Genomic DNA, 25,013 nt, shown 5'->3' with positions numbered 1-25,013 from the left:
CTATATTGAGGCTGCTAATACCGGCTCATCCTCTAAAGACAGGGATGTATATATATATTTTTTTTTAAAGAACCTTTTAAAGTCTACATGAATATGACCTCATCCTGGGCATAATAAACCTAACCTTACGCCATATTTTCATAACCCTAAACAAAAAATTAACCACAATACAACCACATATTCCCTTTCTCCACCTTCCAACTACGAAGGAACACACAAGACTCAATTTAAAAAGCATGTGCCATGTTCAGATATACATTTATTGCATGCCAAAAGCACAGTGTTGGTGTTGCTGCTAATGGGATGCAGGGATTGAGACCAATTCGACCGTCTCTCACTGATCCACGTTTTTGACCCGCAGGACCACGGGGACAGAAGTGCAGGGTATCATGCCCAGCTCTGTGATCACCAGGTCCACAAAGTCCGGAGGCGTGACATCATAGACCAAGTTGAGCAGGCCCAGCGAGGGCACTTCCTGCCAGTGCTCAAGCTGCGTCTTCCCTTTCCGGGTCACCATCAGGTCATCAGGGTCGCCTGCCAACAATAACAGATTTGACGGTCAACTAATGTTGGATCAGGATACACAACTGAGCACGTACACAAGTTGGCATTGTTATGTTCTCTCATTGTCTGCAATGCAGAAGACATAGGTGTGCGTCCCATCTCAATACCTAGCTCGTTGGACACAAATGAATCAGTCTGGACCCTCTCGCAGAATTTGTAGGTCTCGCAGCACACCAGCACAGGCACATTGAAGGCCTTGGCCACCAGCGCCACCTGAGATGTCCCCACACGGGACATCACGTAGCCATTGGCCAGCAGTGCGTGGGCACCCAAGAACACTTTAGATACCTGAGATGGGAGAGAGAAATGGTTGTATAAAAGAAAGGAGAGAGAGGAGAGGGGAAAAAAAAGGTGGGAAATAGGACTCAAGGTTTCCTACAAGCGATAATGAGTTTTCAGCATTTGAGGCTTTTTAAAGATAAATAAAAAGATTCAAAGATTTAACCCCTGCTGCTGTAGGGGAGGCACTGTAGTTTGTGAGCTCACCTCAGGTAGGATGTAGGAGAGGGCTGAGATGAGAACATAGGTGCAGCTGATGCCTCTCTGGACCAGTCTCCTCAAGGCCTCCCTGCCCTCCAGACGAGGCCTACTGTCCACCACGATTACTCGGAACTTCCTGCTCTTCTCAGAGGCCTCGCATAGGATGTGGTTGACCAAGGATGAACTGGGGAGGAGGGGGGACTCAGGTAATCAGTTTGGTTTCAATATTTGAGTTGGCCTCAAGTGACAGTTGGCTGCAAGCCACAACAACATCGAAAATGTAGTTTTTTGTTTGATTTATGTAATACAATGTTTATCTGAGAGATTTTCCTCTTAAAAGGATTTCCTGAGTACACAAAGGTTCATGAAACCAACACAAAACGTCGACATCAATCCAGTGTTTGTTGTGCTAACGTGTCACAACGCAGTGAAGGGCTTATGGACAGCAATTGGATGCATTATTGTCTCACCATCCATATACTAGAATGACATCTCCGTCACTGATCTTCTCTATGGCATATTCGTATATGGCTTCGGCTGCCAGGGTGATCTTCTCATTGATATAACTGTCTATACAAGACTGCAGCTTATTCTTGGCCTGTTAGGGAGAGGAGGAGAGAAAGAAAAAACTAAAGACAGACAGAATGAAAGGGAGAGGAGCCTCAGCATATGGGGAACATGGGATTCCCAATCCTTCCAGTACAGGAGGTTGATCCTCTGTACAGCTGGAAACAGACCTCTTTTCCTTCTTGTTCGCTCAAGTAAGAAATGATCCAACATCAAAAGACTCTTAGTTTACAGAGTTGGCTCATCCTCACCTCCTCCTCTTTGCACTGACTGGGTATATTGGAGATCTCCTTCTTGATGTATTTGATCGCATTTCCCATACTTGCTGATAGAGGGCGACACTGATTAAGAAAACTGCAACAAAAAAAGAATATGTTTATGAATTTGATTTTCAGCTGCAAAATATGATTATTTTACAGATCATTGATTCATCAATAATTCATTAGATGCAGAAGTGTCACAGAACATGTCACAAGCCCAACATTGGATCATCCATTCTGATTTAGACTACAAATGGGATCAGAAGAAGGGGTCAGATGGATGGTTCTCTACATGGGCCCCTGTACCTGATATAAGGCTTCAGCTTGTTCACCAAGTCCCTCGACAGCTCCTCATTGGGAGGGGTGTTGTAGTCCCTTATGACCTGTGTGGATGTGATTTGCAGTTCTTGTAAGGCAAAGTGTATAAAATACAAATTCACCCATGACAAAGTTAAAGAACATTTGAAAAAAAATGCCCATTTAGGACCCATTTAGCATTGAGTTTGGGTGGTCTACAACATTAAACTGTTAAACCCAAAAAGGTTAAGGTGAGTAAAACAATTATTAAAGAGGTAGTAAAGGAACCCCCATAAGTGTTGATCTAGAAGTCCATTTCCTGTTTAGCTACAGATATTGTAAAAAATAAATAAATCACCTCAAACATGCCAATTGGAGCCGGCCTGCTGTGGTCTGTACCTGTTTGAAGGCGTGAAGAAGAGCCACCGAGCGAGCGTTGGATCCTGCCACGATGCCCTGGGAGTACTGCAGACCCAACCGCACAACCGAGGGGTGGATCACCGTGGAGGGGATGCTGCCACAGACACAACCATCACCAAACACCAAAGCTTTCAGTCCATTGTTTGGGTATGGATAATTAGGCCTAATTTGACCCTTGATGTAATAATACAGAAAAAAATGCAGACACTTCTGAACACACGCAACGGTGTCCAAGGTAAACTACCTGATCTGCTGTGTGAGAGGTGCTTTCTTGCTGTACTGATGAAGGTGAGAGAAGAGGCTGACTTTGTACCCGTAGTCGGACCGGAGCGGGATCTGTAAAGAACAGATCTTAGCTGTCACTCTTAAACTGTGGGAAACCCCATGGAGGAAGGCATGAGGAGGTCAGAGAGACCAAGGACAATGAGGTGAGGGACAGTCACCGAGGCAGCCTTGAGACAATCAAGAAACAGTTTAGACACACAGCAGCAGGCACAGATCACAGAGATAAAAGGGCCCTTAATAAACTTCAGGAAAATATTTAAACATGCAAAATAAGATTCATAAAAAAAAAAGTGATTGCCTGATTAGAGATTCATTTCAATTCCCGGTTGGGTTGGGTTAGGTACCATTATTGAAACTTTAGGATGATGTTTTGATAAATGTTCCTCTCAACTGCAGGTTTAGTACCCTTGTAGCTCAGGTGAGAATCTAGTGCCTGGTGCTCAGACATACAACAGCAATCTGACATCCAGAACAAAACAGACATCTGTGCTTCAATCACAACATGGCCCTGGAGGAGCACAGAACACCACAAATCAGCAGGAGACTCTTAACCACTGATTCATGTACTGTACATCAACTATATAAAGATGTATATATAGATGTTATATATTAATATAAAATTTCTCCTTATTTCTGTTTGTATTTATCTCTTCTCACTCTCCCACTTTCTCTCTCCATCTTCCATTTTCTTTCACTTTATACCTCCTTTGGCATTTTCCATTTCTTTCGCTCTCTTTCTCCTTCTTTCTCCCACCCTCTCATTATCCTGTACAGCCTTTACAACGCTGGGAGATGAAATCCCCCGAGATCAAAACGAGATTGACAATTAAAACCAGAACACAAAGTGGGGGTGGAAGGCAGACCTTGATGCCAGATATCTTTTTAGCAGTGCCCTGGCCTTCAGTCTGAAAGAAACATGAGGTAAACCACATACAGAGAGAGAATGACAGAAGTGAGGTTAGGATGATGAGGTGATACTGAGGTACTGTTGGTTCAGTTGAACTAACGTTAGTGCTGTGAGATTTGATTACTTCATTCCTCTATAATGCTTATTTTCACACCTGTGATGATTAAGATGTCCACTCTTTTAAATATTTTGACCCAGCTCAGGGTTGTTTTGGGACACAGTTAACATAATTGAAGACACTAATCAATGCGTTAGTGGGACAAATTGCATGACTGATCCTACAACGGCAATAAATGAAATCAATGGAAGATAATAAATGGCGCCCTACCTGTTGTCTTTCCAACTTCTTGGCAAGTTTTTTCACCACTGCAGGGTCATCTACTTGGACATGTTCTGGAAGCCGTTTCACCACTGTTGGTAACAGATCAAAAGGTTTCTACTAAGTGAAGCAAACAGATTGTGTTCAGCTGTCATTCCGTCAACAATGCAAGTATTAGTCTGGCCAACCGCTCCAGTGTGGTATGCTTACTAAATACGTTGTGACTAAGTCATACCTGGCTGGAGTTCATTTGGGGGAGCCTTGGGTTTGCTGGAAGAGGCCTGTGAGCCAGGCTCTCCGCCCTTCTTGCCCTGTTTGGATGCCCGGTCGGCCTCTTGCCGCGCACGCCTCTCTGCCTTTAGTTCAGCTTTACTCTTAACAGGCTTGTCTGAAGAGGCGGGGCCAGGCATGGGGCTGGGGCTGGGGCCAGGAACTTCAGAGGCAGGCATGGGGATGGGGAGAGATGTAGCTGACGGTGCAGGCACTGCTGAGGGAGCTGAGGGTAGAAGACAGACAGGTGCCAAGACCAATGAGAAGCAATTTGTAGATCCATGAATAAGCCTAACAACGAAAAGAACAGTTGTTCTGGTATTTTAATTGTGTAAGGGGGTCTCCATTACACTAACCAAGCCAAAATATAGCCATGTTGATAAATACGTAATATTGCTCAGCTATCTGAATGGTTCACAATTGAACAATTTAGCATGGCACCTCCCTTGTAATTTTTACCTTTTTGTGTTGGAGGTTTCATAGACAGTAGTGTCGAGGATGGGGTGACAGGCTTTTCTTTATCTCTTTCCGACGGGGCCTTTTCATCGTTCTCACCCTTTTTATCTTTCTGTTTCTTCTGCTGTTTCTTCTCCTTCCTCAGTCTTTGTTTCTCCTCTTTGGTCAACTCCTTTCCTTCAACCTTTGGGTTAGTGATCCACAACAGGTTAAACAGTTTACAGTAAAGTTAAACTCATTGTACTTGAACCAAGTGAAAAAATATGACGATTCTAGAAAAGAAAATACCTTTGCACGTGTAATGTCAACTGCAGGTCCATCTGCAACAGAGGGTGAAAAGGCACACTGGTGACTTAACAAACAGCAATTCTGTTAGTTGGCTATCTGATGGTATTTGATTCGTGTAACTGTAAATGAATCGTCACGCAGACGTGAGAATATCATCCATCTGACATTGCACTCTACTTAGCTAGCTAGCTAGCCTGCAGTATGAAACTAGCTCGTTAGCTTGCAACAAATATTGGATCAAGAAACCTACTGTTTCTATAAGGACATAATCGTGTTTCGGTGATACAAACATCAAAGAACCTATGAGTAATTGAAACACCTAAGAGTTTATTTCCTTAATAAACCGAGTACATGATGCAACATTCATCAACAACATGAAAGTGAGGCCATACGGTACCCAACATCACTTATGACTGTCTGTTCAGTTAGCTAGGTAAGCTAACCAGTGATGCTAGCGAGCGTTTTAGCTAACTTCCATCAAGAAAGACCAAAGCAAATCCAGCGTCACCAAACAGTCAGAAAAAACGACTGACTGGAATATGTTACTCTGAGATATGCGTTACAGTGCAATTCCACTTTCACTCCGTTGCTCTTGACAGTCATGCCTTTCCAGTCTCACCTGCTTCTCCCGTGTCAGCCATGTTTACGGTAGCTTGGCTCATCAGGAACTGTCACTAACACTACTGGAAAAATTGTAGACTGCCCTCTTGCGGTAAAAATGTAGCGTTAGGTATTAAATAAGTCCTTATGACACCAAGTTCAAACTGTGTATGAAATTGACTTGCTAGAACATATTATCCAAATATCATGGTAATATGGTATGGCAATGTGAAGACAATTGGTCCTCCAAATCTTAGTGACAGTCACGAACCAACCTCCAAAGCATCACTCCTCATATTTATTTTCTAATCTATTTGCTTCATGCAGGCTACCATAATGATCTCACAATTTTGTTTTCATGGCTGGCACAACGTATTCCAAGGGGTAGGACTATGGGCCAACCAGAGCAATGAATAGAATACAAACCTAACTATAACCGTGACAGTGACTCAAAATCTAGTCATGATACAAATACACATGTTAAGCCCCATCCCTTAACCCATTACCTCTACAGAACTCTATTTAATGGGTCCCTAAGAGATGGATACATATAGATGTTATTAAAGAAGTCATAGGCCCATTTAGTATTCCCTGAAACACCAAAATGTGTGTACTGTCCTGCTCTCCTAGTTCACTGAGCATGAAGGCCTTGTGACTTAACACCACATGCTGTGTTTTCATTATGAAATTGACTAAATTTCTGTTAAAAACCCAATAAGTCAGCTGCAAACTATAATTAACTGCATTGATGTTAAATAAACTACGGTTTATGTGTTAATAAAAAAAAAAATATTCATTTATCAGACGCTATCAGATGCTAAATGTTGCTATAGGATGACTTAAATTTAACTAAAGGTTCCTTTTCAGCTGGTATTGATCAAAACATTTGGTATTACTGTATGTAATTGTGTTCACACCCAATTTGAAGAGACATTTTCATGATTTGATTCCTTTATTCAGAGACAAATTTAAGCTAATTGAAATCATGCAACAATTCAATCATTCTTATTTTACAGGTACAACATTCAAAATATAACAGAAATATTTGAAAATACAATAACAGAAATAATGTCACACCAGCATGCAGAGACGGCACTCTTTTGTTCCCTCCAATGGCTGCTGACTGAAATCACGACGCAGTAGCTGGTTGAAGGGGACCAAACCTCACAGAAACACCTGACTTGGTTCCATTTGACCAGCGACAGCAAGACGTGTTGCTTCAGGACGAGAGTGAGTACGAGAAAGAGAGAAAAAGAAGAAGAGAGAAAGAAAGAAAGAAAAACGTAGAGAAAGTAGCCATTGAGTAGTAGATAGAATAGTAAAAGAAAGGGATGAACTGAGTGAGAAACAGAGACAAACAGAGAGAGAGAAATAGACAAAGAAAGAGACATAAACGTAGTTGTGTGTAGAGTCATCATTGAGAAGACATGTCATCAGGTCCTCTTGTTTCTCTCTTACCTGTTTAGAAGAAAGAGAAAAACAAAACCGTAAGAACAAACATGATCTGAAAATCAGTAACCACCTATACAAAGCACAGGATGTATAATATTGTGTACAAAGTTGTTACTTGGCAAATTGTGATGAATCCACAAAGGCCACCCACACATATACCAAAGATGTGCCACACTCCTACCCCACCTTTCTCCCTCTCCTGTTCCCTCATTTTACAAACCCTCCTTGACTATAACGGGAGGCAGCTGTGGCCTGTCAATCTTCCCTGACTGTCAGCAGTAGGACAGGGTAGGATTTCTATGTGGGTTTGTGGAAGGGGGGGCGGGGGGGTCTTCACTCTGCCTATCATGGCCCTAGTGTTCTAGCTGCACACGTGCCAAGGGGGAAGGAGACACTGTGAAGAACAACATTTTCACCTGTTGGCCTGGGCCACACACATACAAAAATTACACTGCACACACCAACACACAAAATAGAACACACACAGAAAAATACACACACAGCCCCTATGCAAAAAACACAAATTCTCTATTCTTTTTAATATTCTTAAAAACTAAGAATATAAAAAATGGTGAAAACAAGTTTTCCACCTGATTTTATTTTGAACACTGTTACTTTTCATTTCATGAAATCACTTAAATTGTCCCTCATTTAAAACATAACACAAAAAATCCTCTCCCAGTTTGGCGCTCAAATCCCCTTGAAACCACACACTTCCTTACATTCCATAACTAGCGTATTCATATGGGGATATAAGGAAGCATGTCTTCACAAGGGGCAACAACTGGATTCACTGCTGGTGGGGACAAAGCACCCTTTCATAGCCCCTGTGAATGGAGCCACAAACCAGTTCCACAATGGTTAACTGTGAAGGAGTTGGACAGGGAAAGACCAAAAGGCTGCATCATGATACTGTCAGAATGCAACATTTTCAGATGAACTTTTGTGTTACAAATTACAATACAAAACTTAATTTAAAAGCTTTAAAGTTTTTTTTTTTTTTTTTTTAATCACAATTCAATTGCATTATCAGTTTGTCGTGATACGTTATCTTTTTCTAAGCCGCAGTAGCTCTAGAAGGGTTTGTTAATTTGATGGATAATGCTGTCATATCGGATGACCAACTGTTCCTCACAGTAATATTAGATGTCCATGTGCCCAAATAACTTTAAGGGGTTAGTCAGTGATTGGCCACTACCAGATAAAGGTCAGTATTCAGGAAATGTTCTCAACCTTGCACACCATGTCATGCCAAGTCATTTTTAACCCAATAACCAACATAAATACCCATTGTGATAAAAATACCCATTGTGAATTTGTTTTGAAAGTACTTTGTTTCATAACTATTCAATAACCACACACATTTGACACTTTTAAACATTTGAGAAAATCTTAAGTGAATTCAAATTTGTTTCCATACCTTAGTTGTGATTCCGTTGTGAGTGTCCCTGGAATCATCTTGTGACTTTCTGTAGATTGTGTGTGTGTAGGGGTGCTGCCACACACAAACACACACACTGACTGGAGTTATAGAGTAAGCCTGAACATCATTCCAACCTCTTCCTGACTTCCTCTATTTAAAAATGATGCCTAAACTGTCATCGTTCACATTTGTCCCTCCCTGCACAAATTCCACAGAGAAAAACCACCACTTCTACAAAACTTCAACAAGCACACTTTACGTTATGTGAAGATCAAAGATTTAATTCAAAGGTAGGAAGAACACCTTTGAGTTCCCAAATTAGCCTCAGAGTCTTCCCCAAAAGAACCCCCCAACACTGGGCCTCACCTGTAAGAGGTGTTACCTCCTGTACTCTCCTGACTGAGAGGGTTGTATCCCTCGTAAACCAGAGACAGATCCAACAACTCTTCTAACGCCTGATCCCACAAAACACAGTACACATCAAGGGATTAGATCACCAGAAGCCAAGATACAACACTACTGGATATAATCTCATGGAAAATATATACTTTTACAGATGTCTGAATTCAATACCTGGTGCCAGTAGTAAGCCAAGTGTATACTGGTAGCAAACCAAACCAATGTCAAGCAGAGAGTATTCACAACAACAAAGAAAACCTCAAAAGCTGTGAAGCTGTGAAAAATACACACAATACGAACACAGTACATATCTCTGTAAGAGTGCCTATACTGAATAAAACTGAAGACACTCCTGTCTGCTAACTTCCCTCACTCTTCAACTACTCCTTCATCTTCTCCCTCATTCTACACAGCCAACCACTGTCATCCATTTCTATTGCCTCAACCTTTCCTCAGTTGTTTCTGAACCTTTCCTTCCTCTCTTCTTTCTCTCCGATGTACCATCCTCCTCCATGTCGAGCCGGTGGATTGTGTCCAGATTAGGCCTCGCCGCCCTGTCTTATCTATCCAACGGACGCGCCCCCCTCTACGGAGGCCTCCCACCTGTTGGTGTCCTTTAGAAGCCTGGGCCTCTCCTGCACCTCCTGCTCTGCCCAATCAGCCTCCTGACAGGGGGGAGCCAGCCTGTGAAATCACACCTCTCAGCTGTTTGCACTGGGCTCGAGATACCCTACACCCCCACCGTTGGTTCCAACCCCCCCAACTACCCTGTCTCCATCCCAACACCCTTCCCTCCATCTCCCCCCACCTCTCTAACCCACGCTTTAACGTTGAATGTCAATGGCTCCTTTTTGGAGGAAAAAAATTGTACCACATGGACAAGGAAACAACTGCTCTTGAGAGTTTTTTATTGGTTGGGTACAGTTCGAGCAACAGTCGCTGTCACAGCTGAATAAAAGGTTGGGTTTCGGGGCCTCTGTGGATTTTGTAGTCCTATGTGGATAAATGACAGTATTACATGGGTTTGGGCAAGCTGGCATATTCCGTCCAAGAGAATGTTATATGTATCATGTTGCTTTGTGCATTCTGATATTACACTGCTGCTCTTGTGTGTATTCCACATGTTAAGACAGCTTTTTATGTATTCTGTTACTGTGCATATGGAATGACCTAAACACATGAATTAAATCGAATTTGGCACGGTTGAAAAAAAAAATCTAAACGCATTCCACTGCTTCTGAAAATGCATAAAAAGTATTGTATAACCAACACAATTAACAGTCTATCTTAAAATGTTATGACATTATTATACATTATTATTATAAGTGTACTATTACACTGACAGAGCAACATACTTACACCTTTAAAAGCCCTCTCTCACCGTGGATGTGGTTTGGTTACATTCCAACATCCAATCCACTTTTAAATGTGAACCTTAGTGCCTGCGAGGTCAGACATGGAAGGACTGCGAAGCATGTCTTGTGGGTGTTCTCATGAGTTCATAAACCATGCAGTAAATCCAAGATTGGCCACTACAGTATGCCAAACAACCCCCAAGAAGGTGACTATTTCACATTATTTATTGTAGATTTGGAGTGATTTTGGGATTAATGTAGACTGGATTTGAATATTGTTACGTTTTTTGTACTTTGCCCTTTTACGTGGCTGTCAACTGTTGGTTGGCTACAATATCCTCCTGGGGATCATCAAAGCACTACTCCACTCTACTCAACTGTACTTTGTATGCTATAAATAGGTGTCCATGTGCAGTACAGGAAAATTATATGTAGCTGGTATTTTTATATATTGCGAGGAAATGGAACAGCAAAGACAGAATTTTTTTTACATACATCTTTCTATGGGTAGTGTCGGTCACCGGATATATGCTATAATTCTGAGATCTAAACGAATAATTCCTTGATGTGAAGGTTTGAGTCAGACAGATTTGGTGCATCGGTAGCAAGTGAGACAAGACATCTCAAACATCCTAATCAAGCCTTTCTCTTCCCCTATCCCCATACATGACCATGTATTCAGCTTCTCTCTAGCCCAGGAGATGATTACCCATAAGGATTGTCAGTTTCAGCTTCAGGGGAGCTTGGCCCACAGATCCATTTTCCTCTGCAGCAAGCACAAGTAGCTCCACTAAGGTCAACACCTGTGTTCTAAAATCAGACCTAGGGTGGGGGTGCCATTGGAACTGGAGGGGGAGGGCAGGAGGGGGGCTCATTCACAGAAAGCTATGGCTCTGAGCAGGGGCTTATAATGAAACCAAATGCTGATGCTATTTTAATGGCATTTGCAATCTACAAATAGAACATCTCATCTTTGTAGCTATGTCCCTCTTGTCATCCGCCAGGATGTCGACTAAATTTGACAGTTGTTCGATATTCCCCGTGGCTAGAAGCCGACACGGACACAAATGCAACATTTCCAGTTATGCTGACTATGTGGCAGATATAGAGAATGATATCGGATGTCTTTTTGTCACCAATTGAGTCCATGGTCATTTAAACCGGACACAATGGCCAAAACAGTCACGATAATCCTGCTGTTCTTACTACTGCAGCAGCTGACTTCAGTTACATCCTAACATGGATGGCTGGCCAACGGTGCCAGTGATGTCTAATACAAGTTCTTACTAAAGTGGCAATTTGGGGGGGACTTGTTCCCTAGCTATGTATGGATAGGGTCTTTACTGGGATTTATCAACATGGTCTGACTGTATAGATGTTTTTACAGTGTAGGTCGCATGGCAGCACATAACAAGTAAAGACTATCTTGCCACAACTTCTGTAAAACTCATTGATTTGATTCATTCTAAATTCTTGTTTCTCAAAAACAGAGAGCCTGGGGAATAATTAGACCCCAAAAATAAGATTGGGTGGTTGATCAGAGTTTGAGTGGCGTGTCAACTCCAAATTGGGTCAGTGGAGTTATTTATATCCCATGTACACATGCCTCAGCCCAAGTCCCATAATCACTTTGTTCCCCTCTGTCAGACAGCCTTGCCCTACCAGCCAAAGTCCCACTGTGGGGGTAGGTCACAACTAGTTCTCTCAGAAAGACATATATTCCCTTGGGACAGCATGAATAAGCTAAGCTAACTCAGGCTAAGTTTACTCGTTTCCCCAACAGTGGAGGACACAGATTCCCCTGGTAAAAATACACTGGCAGCTGACACCGAAGCAGATTCTCCTCTACTTCAAATTGGATAGTTTCCCTCAGGATGGAACAACCTAACAGCTTAGCCCAAACCTGGGTACCTATTTCTGGGAGGAAATTCCCTTTGGGAGGGTGTGTGGGTAAAGATGATATTGTCACACCCTGTCCCCATCTACTTCACCGCAAAAATCTTGCCAATTAGGATGTGAGTTGTAGTTAGTTCGGCTGAGAATGATCCCGTGATAGTAAGGGTCAAATAGCTTTCTTGTTTTACCATGGCATCTCTTCTCACAGGAAGTGACTTTATAGTTAGGTGTGTGACAGCAATGCAAGCACAAATATTTTTATACCAGATTATAGTAAACTGAGCCCTAAAAACTCATCATTAACCAAACTGTTGGTTTATAATTTGACGAGTAAAAAAGACCTGCAATGGGACAATTATTCCACTGCAGAAGAAGCAGATTTGTGCAGCTTGCTGTTGTGGTGGAATTTCTCTGATTGAATGTCTGAAGTCAGAAGAATGTGTCTTTATCTGTTTATTCTTGCAAGCAAGAGGGGGCAGTTCTAAAACAGGATCATAAATGATGTCTGGAGTAGAAGGGCTCACCAAAGGTGTCATGATCTGAGCACTCTTTTATACAGTAATTCCAGACAGTTACATCATTAGTTCAATAGTTCATGTCTATCAAAAGAGGAACTCTTCAATAACAGAAAGTTAAAAGAGAAATAGGTTGCAGAACTGGATACAGATGCTCAATATTAAAAAACTGAGCTTGAGACAACAGAAGGAGAACTTGACCAAACAAGCAAAAACCCCTGCAGTATGGGCAAAACAACCAGGGTTAAACAGTACAATTTTTTTAGACGTTTGTCAACAAATGGAAACTTAAGCAACACTGTCTTAGGCCTAAAGGTTTTGCTATTTTGACAGAAGTTAAACCTCAGCGATAATTGTTCTAGGCCGAAGAATATTATAGACATCTTAAAGAATAGTAATTTTCTATTACACTGTCATGCAAATTTGTCAGAGAATGCAGTTTCCTCTAGTTAAGGCCATTGGCCGGGTTTCCCAGATTCGTTAAGAAGCTCTTAACGCGAAGAGCTTCTTAAGAACGTTCTAAGGGCGTTCTATGGAGCTCTTAGATTGTTGTTAAGAAGCTCAGAACGCTCTTAGAACGTTTTTAAGAAGCTCTTAGCGTTAAGAGCTTCTTAACGGCTCTTAGCGTTAAGAGCTTCTTAACGAATCTGGGAAACCCGGCCAATGTTAGTTTATCATATGCTAATGCTAAACTGAAAAATATGTCAATCAGTTATGTTAGACTGTCTGCCCCTATGACTGTCAATTGTTGTAAAACTTTCATTATGGACATCTGTAATGGAGGGGGGTAGAGTGAAGCATAAGTAGCATTGGTAAAAGCAGGAGAGCCATTATGTTGCTTTTTGCCATGCTCCTGACTCATTGTGAGCTGTGGCTAGCTGCTAGCTATGTCCTTCACTGGGCATGCCAGTTGCCATGAGACTGAGGTTGACACAGCTGTTGCTGGAAGCCCGGTCTCGCATGGTGAGGCAATGGAGAGGAAAGGACAAAGGTCACAGCATTTAGGCTAAAAGGGAGAACAGGTGAGAATCTTGCCAAGGAGAGGTGAAGGCAATGTTCCCCAAATGAATCACAGAACAAAGGGGTTGTTGATGAAAACAAGTCATGAATACTAAAACAGACCGGTAAATGACAGGCTATTGCTCCAAATATTTCCACTCCAAAATACATCCCACGAAGTGCATCAAATCAGTAAAAAAAAACTAAACATCTAATTCAACCTGTCAACAGAATTGCGCATGTATAGTATAAGTGCATCCCTCGTTCTGTCTACTCATTATCAAGGTGCTACGTCCGTATATTCACTAAACTGAAGACCAAATGGGTTTATGACAGGAAATGCACTTCTGACCTAGGAGCCTTTTTTGTCCCCTACAACATCCAGCACATGAAAGACCCAGGGGTGTTACAATGGAACGTGTGTCCCCTGTAATTGGTAACCCTGTTGTGATAGTCAGCTGGCCTCCATGTCAGTGGGTGGCAGAGAGACTTAACATGCTGGACCATGATGCTTTGCAGGTGACCAGGAACAGAGGTGTCAAAAGTTGGACATTCTCAGAGATCATGAAATATAACATGAACTGAAACTGATCAGTACAATTATAGAAAACACTTTTTATGTTCTTATTCTCAGAATAATATCTGGGAAGAGTTGTTGCCGTCTCATGGTTATCATGCGGTTTACTTTCCATCACTCAACGTTGTGTTGATATGTGTATTTATAGAAGTTTGTCACGACTGAAGATATCGTGCAGCATGTCTCATGTGGTCTCTTCCACAGTAAGATACATAAATTAGAAAATTAGGTATCATTTTACATATTGAGACAGAAACTTTATTTTATCATACAGTGCTGTCATCCAAATAATTATATTTGACTCCTTATCGAATAGCTTGATCATGTATGTACTGGGCCCCTCGGAGCACTTAGCACACTCTGCTCGAGCAGTAAACGACCTCATGTTACACAAGTCCCATTTCCACATGACCCCCCTACAAGACTTCTTAGATTGATACGCAAAACATTAGGTCATAAACAAACAAGATGGCTGTTTAAGAGAAAACATTGTAAGTTTATCATACGGTTTTACATTTACATTTGAGAGCAAGTTGAATGTGGCACAGATTCAGTGGCGGTGGGGGCCATGCAGCTGCCCCACTCCCATCCAATGGTGTGACAACTGCAGCAGAGCCAGAAACAGCAGCAGTTAGCAGCACAGACAGGCAGCAGCTCCCCCCCCAGAGAAAGGGGAGGGTGCGTGGTGGTGTGTGTGTGTGTCGATGTGTGCTCATACGTGCATTTGTATGTATGTGTGTGTATGCCAATCTGTGTGTGTGTGTGTGTGTGACCATGACATGGAGCAGGATCAGTGTCTCAGTGCCTGCTGTCCAGCTCAGGATGCTTAATGCAGGAGTCAGCGATGATGATGATCCTGGCTTAGATGCCTCAGGACAGGCAGGCAGGCAGTAGCTGTGACTCTAGGCTTCATTCAGGCATTCATGTGGTTGAGGGAATCACAATGGGTCTGCAGTGAGTGAGAGAGTGAATGAAATGCTTTCTGTTCAGTTGTTTAATCTCTCCAGTATCAGATTTCTGTCATATTATATTGTATCAATGCACAACAAAGTGAATCTGTACTGTCGGCTGTTTTTGGAATATCCAAGACATCAAAATTACTCTTAAAAAGTGGTTTAACAGATGTTTATCTAACATAGTATGATAAAGTGTGTTTATCTGTAATCTAAGAAAGATTTGTAATCTAGCTAGCATGGTGGCTGTTGTTTTGGATCAATCTAAGGTCAAATCCCAAAGGTCAACAGCTAGAACTGACCCATATACAGTTCTTTATATGGCCACCATCATCCCACTTCATCTCACCCTTAGTTTGCAATGTCGTCCACTGCATGTACTTCAAACATGGTCTACGCCGCAGCTCCCCTTGATTCCCCTCTATTCTTCCTCCTCCTGATCCGCCAACACCTACCTCTCCACTTCCTCACTTCCTCATCGTCAACTCCCCCCCCCCCCCCCATCTACCTTCCATTGTCCCCTTCTCCTCCCCTCACTTCCCCCCTCCTCTCCCTCAGTGGAAGAAACAGCTGAGGCGTCACCCCAGGTCACATGGGGATGGCAGGTGGGACAAACCTATGTGGGACACCCATCCCCCTTTCCTTCCCATTGCGTCCCTCCCTTTCTTTCTCTTTCTAAATGTCACCCTGGTTTCAAGGGTGTGGCATCCCTGTGTCGGAATGTGCCAGGTGTTCAGAGTCTCTCACGTTGACAGGATTCCAGAGACAGAAATCTGTCATATTTTATTCCATCTTCATTGCAGTCACGCCAGCATTAAAACACTCTACTTAAGGATCTTGATAAACTCATATAGTATATGAAGTAAACATTGTATGTTTGTGTGGATCTGTGTGTTTTCGCAACCAAACCTCTTGGTATGTACATTTAGATTGAAAGTGTATTAATTATTTGGTGAGATAATTAACATATTGAAACTGTTTCAGTCTGCCACAGTAGTCTCATATTTACCATCAATGCTTTGTTAGGGATAGAGCTGGTTTGCTGTGTGTGAACCTGGTATGCTGGAGTCCTAGATCCCAGAGGTGTCTGTGGGACAAAGACAAGAGGAACAGGAATGTTGGGCTTGTCATCATGGCTATGTTTATCTATCAACACAGAAAAAGTAACCATGGTGATAAATCAACTTCATGTACAATTGATAGATTGGGCCATAATGATTTTGGTAGTATAGAACGCAAGTTGAATCCAAACGTACTTACAAGGACCTGCAAATTGTGTCAATCAATTCATATGAAAAATGTGATCAAACGATATATCATGAAGGCATTCATTTCCCATGAAGGGGAAATAAAACCTTTTTTTCTGGAATTTCGCTTTCCGAATGTATGGTTATGCGGCTGTTTTGCCTACGTTCTTAGCGCTTTTAGCAAGGGGAACTGTAGATGGAGATTTCAAAGATCCGAGGACTGAATTTACTGACGGACCAGGTCAACAACTGTCCAACAAATTCTTACACAGGTAGCTATTACATAGTATAACATCAGAAAGACGATGCCATGCATGCGGAGATAATCCCAAAAATACATGTTGAAATTTAAGCAAATTAATACGATTCTGGGTGGAAAAGTAAGCTTTTGGTCGACTGCATAACTTAATTAAATCCTTAACGTGAAACCAACGTTTGCTGTCTTGTTTCGCTTGTAAGCTAATGTGGGGGCAAATTTTGCTCAATACTCACTATTCGGTATCATCTCTTATCTTTCCTAGCAATGTTACTAACCACACGGCGCTATGCGAAAGCACTGCAGCTCACCCTCGCGGTCATCAAGCCCGATGCAGTTGCGCATCCCGTGATTATGGAGGTGAGTCGGTAAAGAACCATTACTGGGCGAGACAAATGGTTTGTTTACTTTGTCCTGTAAAAGTCCATGCCTAGGAATTGATTGAGAACATTGAGAATCAACATGCTGTTCATGGTGTCAATTACTCAAGGTGAAATGGGATACAGGCAGAGGAGTTGCAATACATTCAGAGCCAGTGATCTAGCATGGGTCATTAATCAACCTACCAGGGTGTTGACTAACAGTTCAAATATCATATAATCCTCAATCGATCACAGTTATGGTAATGCTGTAGAACTTCTCTCCACAATAGTATCTGTTTCCATGGAAAGTAAAACTCCCAAGGGCTGTGACTTGTATGTAGATGTTGTTTAAATCCTAAACCATGTCCATTGACAGCTCAAGATCCCCAAATGCAGGATTTAATTGGTGAAAACCAGTGACATAAATGTTTTGATGAAATAGGAGACAACATAAAATAGTAAAATGAATAAGTTTACATATTTAATAAGTGTATTACATGCAATTTCCTTACAGGCCCTCCACCAGAAAATCCTTGAGAACAACTTTGTCATCGTCCGTTGTCGAGACTTGGTGTGGAGACGACAGGATTCTGAGAAGTTCTATGAAGAACATGCAGGTTAGGCAGAACTAGTATAGGGCTTAAGATGTATGAAGCATGCTGGGAACAGAGAAAGTTAGCCTTATGTGGAGCTATGTGTCTGCATGCTACTATTAAGTTGTATATTATCTCGACCATCGGGCTCTCAAAACAATAAAAACATCTCTGTCTTTGACTGACCTAGTGAGTAACCTTGCAAATGCATTGAAGAATGACCCGGAATAACGTTTAGTTGTGTGTCTTCATGATTAGGTTTATAGGCTAGCTCTGACTATCCAAGCAAATGTCAACTCTATGACAACTTAACCCCATAAAATAAAACCTAAAAAAATATAGTAGGCTAGATTGTGTTCTGTTTGCCAGAAACAAGATTATTATGAGGTCTGTTTCTGGTAAGATTATTGTTTCATTGATCATGTTTGTTTTGCATCATAGGAAGATTCTTCTACCAAAGACTGGTTGAGTTCATGTCAAGGTAAGCTTCCATTTCAGTTCCTTGCCACCATTTTAGTAGGATTGATTTTACTTATCCTTGATATAGTAGTCTATATCTGATTCTGAAGTGAGAAACAAGTCACATATTCTCTATAGCATGTTTTAGAGCTGTCGCCTATTGTACTTACAGTATGTGAACAGAAAAACAGCTGTTCATATTAAAATGTGGGAAGAGTTTGTTTGAAACGTATTACACTTCCCACTGAGCCAGCACATAAAACACCAACCCCGCTTTGTAGCCCAGGGCCTGTTCCTTTGAATCATCCCTATCTGGGCTTTGAAGCAGGAACATTGGACTCTCAATTGTCAGAAGATGGCCATATTTAGAATCCACTCTCAGGGCTCTTGGTTGGGGAACTGGTGCACACCCTATCTACAAGCATGATGCAGAGCACTGAGGACACAATAGTTGAAAAGTAAGAAAGCAGACTGCTGCAGTGTTTCTCTGCTGTTGCCACGGCAACCTAGGCCTTGAGGCATTGCTTCTACCGCTGGCTGAGTGGTGATGGCGGGATATTGCCACACAGCTGGAGTTGGCCTTTCTGTGTTTTATTTAGCATAAACCATTGGCTAAACATGGTTGATATTTATTGAATGTAAGCAGTTTTCTTAGTGGAATTGTTGTTAAGAGTGTACTGTTTACTCTCTGAATAAAGACATAAATAACTTGCCATTGGCTTGTGGTTTTTGAATAATCGTTTTTCAGCTGCTGTATCTATAGGGCCAACGATTGCATATAATGTAACAGTAAGGGTAATGATGGCTCTATGTACTCTTAAGTGCTACTATCCTGCTCAATCTCTCCTTCTGTGACTGTCCCACAGTGGTCCGATGAGGGCATACGTGCTTGCCAGAGAGGATGCCATCACTGTCTGGAGGGAGCTCATGGGCCCCACCAGAGTGTTCCGGGCCCGGTTCACATCTCCGACCACAATCAGAGGCCAGTTTGGACTCACAGACACCAGGAACACCAGTCACGGCTCAGGTGTGCACACGGTCTCTTTCACAACGGTGCAAATTCCTTTGCCATGCCCTCCATTTTGATGTGTGGACCAACAGTTTCCAATGTTATATTTCTCTGTCTAGATTTCATATATTAGTCATTCATATGTTTTACCATCCATTATTGTATTAACCTGTATTCATCTTTCTGTGAACTTTCATTGGTAATATATTTTCTACTTGCGTGTTTTTTGGACTGGTTGAATAACACAACATATTTTCCATCCTTTCTGATCTTCAGATTCATTGGAGTCGGCGCAGCGAGAGATCACCTTCTTCTTCCCAGAGTTCCGTGTGGAGGAGTGGATGGAGAAGGAGGAGCCCTCATTCAGGAGGGGTCTGATGGAGTACGACCAGCAGAGACACATCCACACACTACCCGCTCACCGCTGATCTCAGATCACACAAACACACGATCCTTGCTCGACTCACAGTAATTCGGTGGTTCTCAAGCTTTGGGCCTTGATCCCTGGAGAACGTCAAGCGATTGAATGGGGATGTAATAAGGATGTCTGGACAGGATTTAAGTACCAATATGTTGCTTTACATAAAAATCTGATTATAATGGGAGGCTAAACCCAGTTTTTCCAATTTGCAAGGCTTGAATGAACAGGTCTGAAACGCACAACAGTAACTGATCCTGTAGCAGATCTGAACCAAACCTGATATAAAATACTATCTTTTTGCTTGGGTCTCGCTGGAGTGTCAGGTGGGCGGCCTTTTTGGGAAACGCTTACTCATTTAATTGTGTTATATGAAATTATCAAGTACACACAAGTAGATTTGTTTCTCTTCCAAATAAGTTGTTTACAAAGCCCATGGTTATGTTACAGTACATAATATGTATTACCATAAGAACATCACTGAAAGTGTGTCTTGTGTGTATAATACATTCACCCTTGACACGTTTTATATGGAATAGTGTAATGTTTGACTGTAGATTTGTTCTACTTTGATAAGAACTAAGATAAGCAAACTTAATGATGCCATACAACTTCCATGAAGTGATTTCATTTAGAAAAACGAAGAATTAAGTAGTAAACTATTTATTTTCAGTACAAATGTAGACTGTTCTGATACACCTGACAGGATAAGGTAAGCCAAGAAGACAATATACAATGTGCCCTATTACAATTCATACAAAATATAAACTTGGTTGTTATCCAGTTATAGACGCTGTGCATCATGTAGACACAAACCATGTCTAAACCAGCCATCCCTGCTATACTGCATGTACTGTAGTTGTACACGAGTGCACATGCTTGTCAAGTTCATGAATGCAGTTTGATAGAACATCTTAGGAAATGTCAAAATTCTATAAAAAATGAATAAATGCCCTTCATGCCGTTCACGTTTTCACAGTGTTAACCTTGAATAACAATGGTTTTAGTGTTTTTGTCAGTGATAAAATAGTATGTACTGTTTGAAATAGGATTGTCGTTAAGGTTTCTTCTCACGCTGTTATGTGGGAAGAAAGACAAAGAACATGTCTGACATTGGAGGTTTGCTGCATTGCTTTCTACTGAACCAGCCAAGTAGACCTCCTCTTGTAAACATGATCCTCTAAAAGAACACTTTGTTATTAGCCAAGACGAAACACGACCAGTAAGTCACAGATAGAAATACATGTTCATTTTAAAACAACATTTAAAACAAACAAACTTTAACACTTCCTACAAAGGACGACAAGCTAGTTCACTAGCAAAACTATTCTATCAGTCTCAAAAGCTCAAAAGGCCTTGGAAATTGTTGGTCCCAAGTCCTGTTTTATAAAATCAACATACTCTTTCAGAAGAAGCCTTGAGTTTTTCACTCATAAAAGTCCTTATAACGGTATTCAACAGCTTTTGGTCGTTATATTTTGTAGGAACTTTAGCTCAGGTCTCTCAGTGCACCTCTCTGTTCTCTGTTGTCACTTCCTTCGAAGCCTCCATAGGCTTCATCACCTCAAAGGTAGTGAGGGACTTCTCCTTGATCTTGCCACTCTTGTCGATTTGACGAATGCTCTGTGTCACTGTGATGGTGACCTGTTTGGTGGACATTCTGTTGTCCTGCCACTTTGTCTTTGGGTGGAATAGAGGAGGAGGAGGGAAGGAATGAAGAGTTTAGGGCACCTGTCTCTACCAGAAATGACCATTGGACAGTCTCACGATCACTCTCAATTCAAAATCCCCGATTTCAGGAAGATTTTATAGTATTTGCGGGTGTCAGGGAGCCTCTATCAAAATGCGGGAGACTCCCGGAACTTCCGGGAGACTTGGGATGTCTGGAGATGCCAATGTGTGAGGACTAAATGGATGACTCGTAGCAAGACTATGTCAGCAGATCCATTACACATTAACCATGTGACACATGGCTCATTAAATGCTATTTGTTTCCAGAACATCCAGTGAGACAGAGGCTGATCAATGGATCAAGTCAGACCTAAGTGTGTCAAGATACACAGAAAGACGGGAATGTTTCAAATAATTTGTCAAATCAATCCACAAAGAAAAGGGCAACATTAAAAAGTAATTGTAGGCCGGTAAAGAGTAACTCACAATTTCTTCTGTGCGAAGGACACTCCTGCGCTGTACAGTTGTGCCAGTGGAAGGTAACGACACATCCTGGTAATGGGAGGCCTGTATTGCAGGCGGACTGTCAGTATTTTCTCTATCAAGGCTGGCCTCAGACATGGCAGAGCAAACCGTAAGGTAGGCCTGGGCAGGAGCAGGCACGCCATCATCAAAGAAATCTGCAACTGAAAAACAAAGGAGGTTGGTGTCTAAAGTACTTTCCACACTACTATTATTTTGTTCTGTAATGCAATAAAGATTCAAGGACTACTGGTTGAATAAATTAATAACATGTCTGGTACTTCTGAGTCTTTGTTTTCATGACGAACGTATGGGTTTAGTAAGACCTGGTCAAGTGATTCCTTTTTCCCTCTGCATAATTGTCCTGTTGAAAATTTCAATTGGCACTCGGCTTTGATACAGATTTAGTATTTTCAGCAAGTACAACAGCTTATGTGGACCAAAGGCTCTATGGCAGCCTCTAAAGGCTGTAGCCATCTCCTGAGCAACCCGAGAGGCCTCATGGCAACATTCAATTGGTAGCTTTTGATACAACCCCCATCGAAGCGTTCATCCTCCCACATCAAAGAGTACTGGTGCCTGGATATACAGAATTGTTATCTGTCGCCAAGTTAAATTGGATTCCATCCCCCTTTGCATTGTAAAGTGTTGTGTGTTCCCTGTTGAGCAGCTGGCTGTAAAGACCACTTCTTACTATACAATCCTTTTTAAACACTTGATTGGTGCAATGGATTTTTGTCGTGAACACAATGACCAAGCACAGCGTGACTGCATCCAAAACCAAAATTAAAATAAATAAATAAAACAAAAAAGACATACTCTGCTCTCAAAACTGTATTTTCTACCTAGCAGAACAATAAGATGATATTTAACAAAATGATATTTAATTACTGCTGACATTATACGTTTACATAATTCTATAAAATATGAATACAAATACTGGAAAATTTTCTCAGTGTGTAAAGCCCAAAGCTGTGCAGAAGGTCACAGGCTAGGTGTGAACTACCCAGATATGAACAACCATGCCCTGACATACCCTGTGCCCACTGAGTCAACTCCATAGACCCAACATTCATGACACTTCTTTAGAGAATCAAGGAGAACACAAGCATTGGGAAAAACACGTCTGACATATCAATACGTTTAGAGGTTGACAAGAAGACTTTAACTTAGCCTAATTCAGATTTGACTCTCTTCAAACAAAAGATAGAAGAAAGGAAATTGGACTGAATATAAGAATACAGCTTGGTGGATGTGAACACAAGCCAGATCTTTTTAAGATGTCTACTACCAGGGGTGTCGCTTTTGTCAGAAATGAAGCCCATCTCGGAGGAGTTCTCTGACGGGATGCTGTGTATGGACGACAGGGGGATGTCTGTGTCGGTGCTCGGTAGCCATGTTGACTCTGTGTCCTTGGTCCAGCTCTCCAAGTACCGTGGCTCCAAAGCGTCTGTTCTGCTGCCACCACAACCCATGGTTCTCCACTGAGAGAACCTGTTAGATCCCACCCCGGGTTAGGTTAGGACCAGTCGGGTGTCCAGTGTTTTCTTTCTGAAGCTAAAATGACAATGAGGTTCAACAGTATTTATTGGTTGAAGTTTGTACATTGTTGTTCCTCATTCAGATAGTGTCTTTGTTCCTGGTGAGTTTCAATGATGCGACTATGGATTGAATTGGACAGACAGGAGGCTGATCTAACCAGTCACCTGCACTTTCACACTCCATTGGTCTTTTGACATCACACTCACTGGCAGACTTCCTAAATGATATGACCTGTAAACAAACCAAAAAAATATCAGCTGCACTTGTATAATTAAGAATTTCATTCATTTCAATATATTGACACCCATACTGCAATCTAGTTGCTTTCAATTGACATCTCAAAATAGGTTTCTCTGTGAAAAAAAAAAGAAGAAGCAAGTTTTATCCTCATAAAATGAAAGTGTGTGCTCTCCTTCAGTTCTGTCTATTAAGGGTTGCACTGTTGTGTTTTCATGTAATTGTGATTCAAACCACAATTACAACAGTCTAATGACAGATAATGTAGGAGAAGAGGAATGTCTTCCTGCCCATGTCAACCTACTAGATGCATAATATAGGCTTTGTTTACTGGTAGTTGCAAGTGCAACCCTCAAACAACATGTTACCCACATCACCTGAGTATACTAACCCCAACCCTATAGGCTACTAATGTTTACTACAGACAACAAACACGAGCAAGGAGTTGCATGGTGTAAGCTAAAAGTTAAATGAAGGAAAACCATTGAAAACCAATAGACTGCGTCTAGTACAGAACCGCATTTTAACCCTCGGAATAAGCTCTCCCTATTGAGTGACGTTGATAAACTCAAATGGTTTCACATTGTCATATATGCTCATTTCTTTCATATTTATTTCTTGACTAAAATCAACGAGTGGCAATCTTAACTGGTTTAAAAAAATGTGTGCTACATATTCTCTCAACACAACACAAATAAAGTCATTAATTATATGCTACATACAAAAAGATTATGTATCGAACGCCATATGCCGTTGCCGATCGGTCCTTCTGTTCTGAACACTCATTTTCACCGGCTATAGAAAAACCAAAAAACAAACGTGAAGCACTGATCGAATGAACGTACACGGGATATCGATAATGCGAAGCAGAACTCCTTGATTTAGCGCAATGAACACTACATTTTATGGACAATAAATGGTAGCATAAGGCCTACTTACTATTGATGCCTCACATCTATGGATCCGTGATTCTAAAGATGCGCTGTTTAGTATAATTTGATGTAAAAAATGACACTCCTCCTCTGAGTGCGCGTGCGTGCGTGCCTGTCCGTGTGATTGTGTTTGGTCTGTAGGTGGCCTATTCTTATGCCATCTGGTTTTATTACACCACCCTGTTGGCGATGTATTAGCCTACTGTAAAGACCTACAAACAGCGTGGTTGCTCTAAATAGGCTCTAAACACGTCTGACGCACCTATCTGCACATGTTGAGAATCGGGGTTATAATGTGCACCACGTGCTGAGATTACTTGGCTTTCTCTACATTTGAAGAAAAACGTAATTAACACATTATTTATAATTTCGTAATGGCCTCTATTTATCACATTTCACATCTATCCGATCACAGATCACATTTTATTAGATTTTTTCAATATTAGACTTATTTATTCGTTGTAAGTGTTTTTGCTTAATTCA

The 25,013-nt window shown here is 41.5% G+C and overlaps 3 protein-coding genes and 2 long non-coding RNA genes across 8 annotated transcripts; 1 reads left to right on the top strand and 4 right to left on the bottom strand.

Annotated features, from left to right (window-relative positions):
• Positions 1-226: 226 nt before the first annotated feature.
• On the bottom strand, positions 227-5,811 carry eif2b4 (eukaryotic translation initiation factor 2B, subunit 4 delta). 2 transcript variants are annotated; one of them, XM_084699416.1, is made up of 14 exons: positions 5,733-5,811; positions 5,114-5,145; positions 4,829-5,009; positions 4,335-4,595; positions 4,109-4,191; positions 3,737-3,778; positions 2,833-2,924; positions 2,568-2,682; positions 2,178-2,254; positions 1,863-1,965; positions 1,515-1,642; positions 1,051-1,228; positions 672-852; positions 227-534 (listed from the first exon to the last, which is right to left on the bottom strand). In XM_084699416.1, exons 1-14 carry the CDS (start codon positions 5,773-5,775, stop codon positions 335-337), a joined length of 1,716 nt encoding a protein of 571 aa, XP_084555542.1. In that variant the 5' UTR covers positions 5,776-5,811; the 3' UTR covers positions 227-334. The 2 variants fall into 2 exon arrangements, with proteins under 2 accessions (XP_084555542.1, XP_084555543.1); XM_084699417.1 differs by lacking the exon at positions 3,737-3,778.
• Positions 5,812-6,646: 835 nt separating this feature from the next.
• LOC146287097 (uncharacterized) lies at positions 6,647-9,698 on the bottom strand. 2 transcript variants are annotated; one of them, XR_014758417.1, is made up of 3 exons: positions 9,162-9,560; positions 8,586-9,043; positions 6,647-7,171 (listed from the first exon to the last, which is right to left on the bottom strand). It is a non-coding gene; the product is annotated as an uncharacterized LOC146287097 (long non-coding RNA). The 2 variants fall into 2 exon arrangements; XR_014758416.1 differs by having other exon boundaries at positions 8,586-9,698.
• A 4,910-nt stretch (positions 9,699-14,608) lies between these two features.
• Positions 14,609-16,683, bottom strand: LOC146287096 (uncharacterized). Its single transcript, XR_014758418.1, has 3 exons — positions 16,543-16,683; positions 16,292-16,369; positions 14,609-15,278 (listed from the first exon to the last, which is right to left on the bottom strand). It is a non-coding gene; the product is annotated as an uncharacterized LOC146287096 (long non-coding RNA).
• nme6 (NME/NM23 nucleoside diphosphate kinase 6) lies at positions 16,661-20,599 on the top strand. Of its 2 annotated transcripts, none has more exons than XM_084699424.1 (6): positions 16,661-16,801; positions 17,051-17,145; positions 17,662-17,764; positions 18,182-18,221; positions 19,066-19,226; positions 19,485-20,599. In XM_084699424.1, exons 1-6 carry the CDS (start codon positions 16,726-16,728, stop codon positions 19,634-19,636), a joined length of 627 nt encoding a protein of 208 aa, XP_084555550.1. In that variant the 5' UTR covers positions 16,661-16,725; the 3' UTR covers positions 19,637-20,599. The 2 variants fall into 2 exon arrangements, with proteins under 2 accessions (XP_084555550.1, XP_084555551.1); XM_084699425.1 differs by having other exon boundaries at positions 16,787-16,909.
• On the bottom strand, positions 20,576-23,319 carry baalcb (BAALC binder of MAP3K1 and KLF4 b). The gene is made up of 3 exons (XM_084699427.1): positions 23,111-23,319; positions 21,784-21,983; positions 20,576-21,306 (listed from the first exon to the last, which is right to left on the bottom strand). The coding sequence occupies exons 1-3, from the start codon at positions 23,292-23,294 to the stop codon at positions 21,130-21,132; spliced, it is 561 nt and encodes a 186-aa protein (XP_084555553.1). The 5' UTR covers positions 23,295-23,319; the 3' UTR covers positions 20,576-21,129.
• Between the last annotated feature and the right edge of the window lie 1,694 nt (positions 23,320-25,013).

This window comes from Hypomesus nipponensis, chromosome 6 (assembly GCF_054491055.1).
Source record: "Hypomesus nipponensis isolate SF chromosome 6, ASM5449105v1, whole genome shotgun sequence".
In the NCBI taxonomy this organism is placed as follows: domain Eukaryota; kingdom Metazoa; phylum Chordata; class Actinopteri; order Osmeriformes; family Osmeridae; genus Hypomesus; species Hypomesus nipponensis.
Note: the sequence above shows the minus strand (reverse complement) of the source record. Positions and strands in the feature narration are given on the sequence as shown.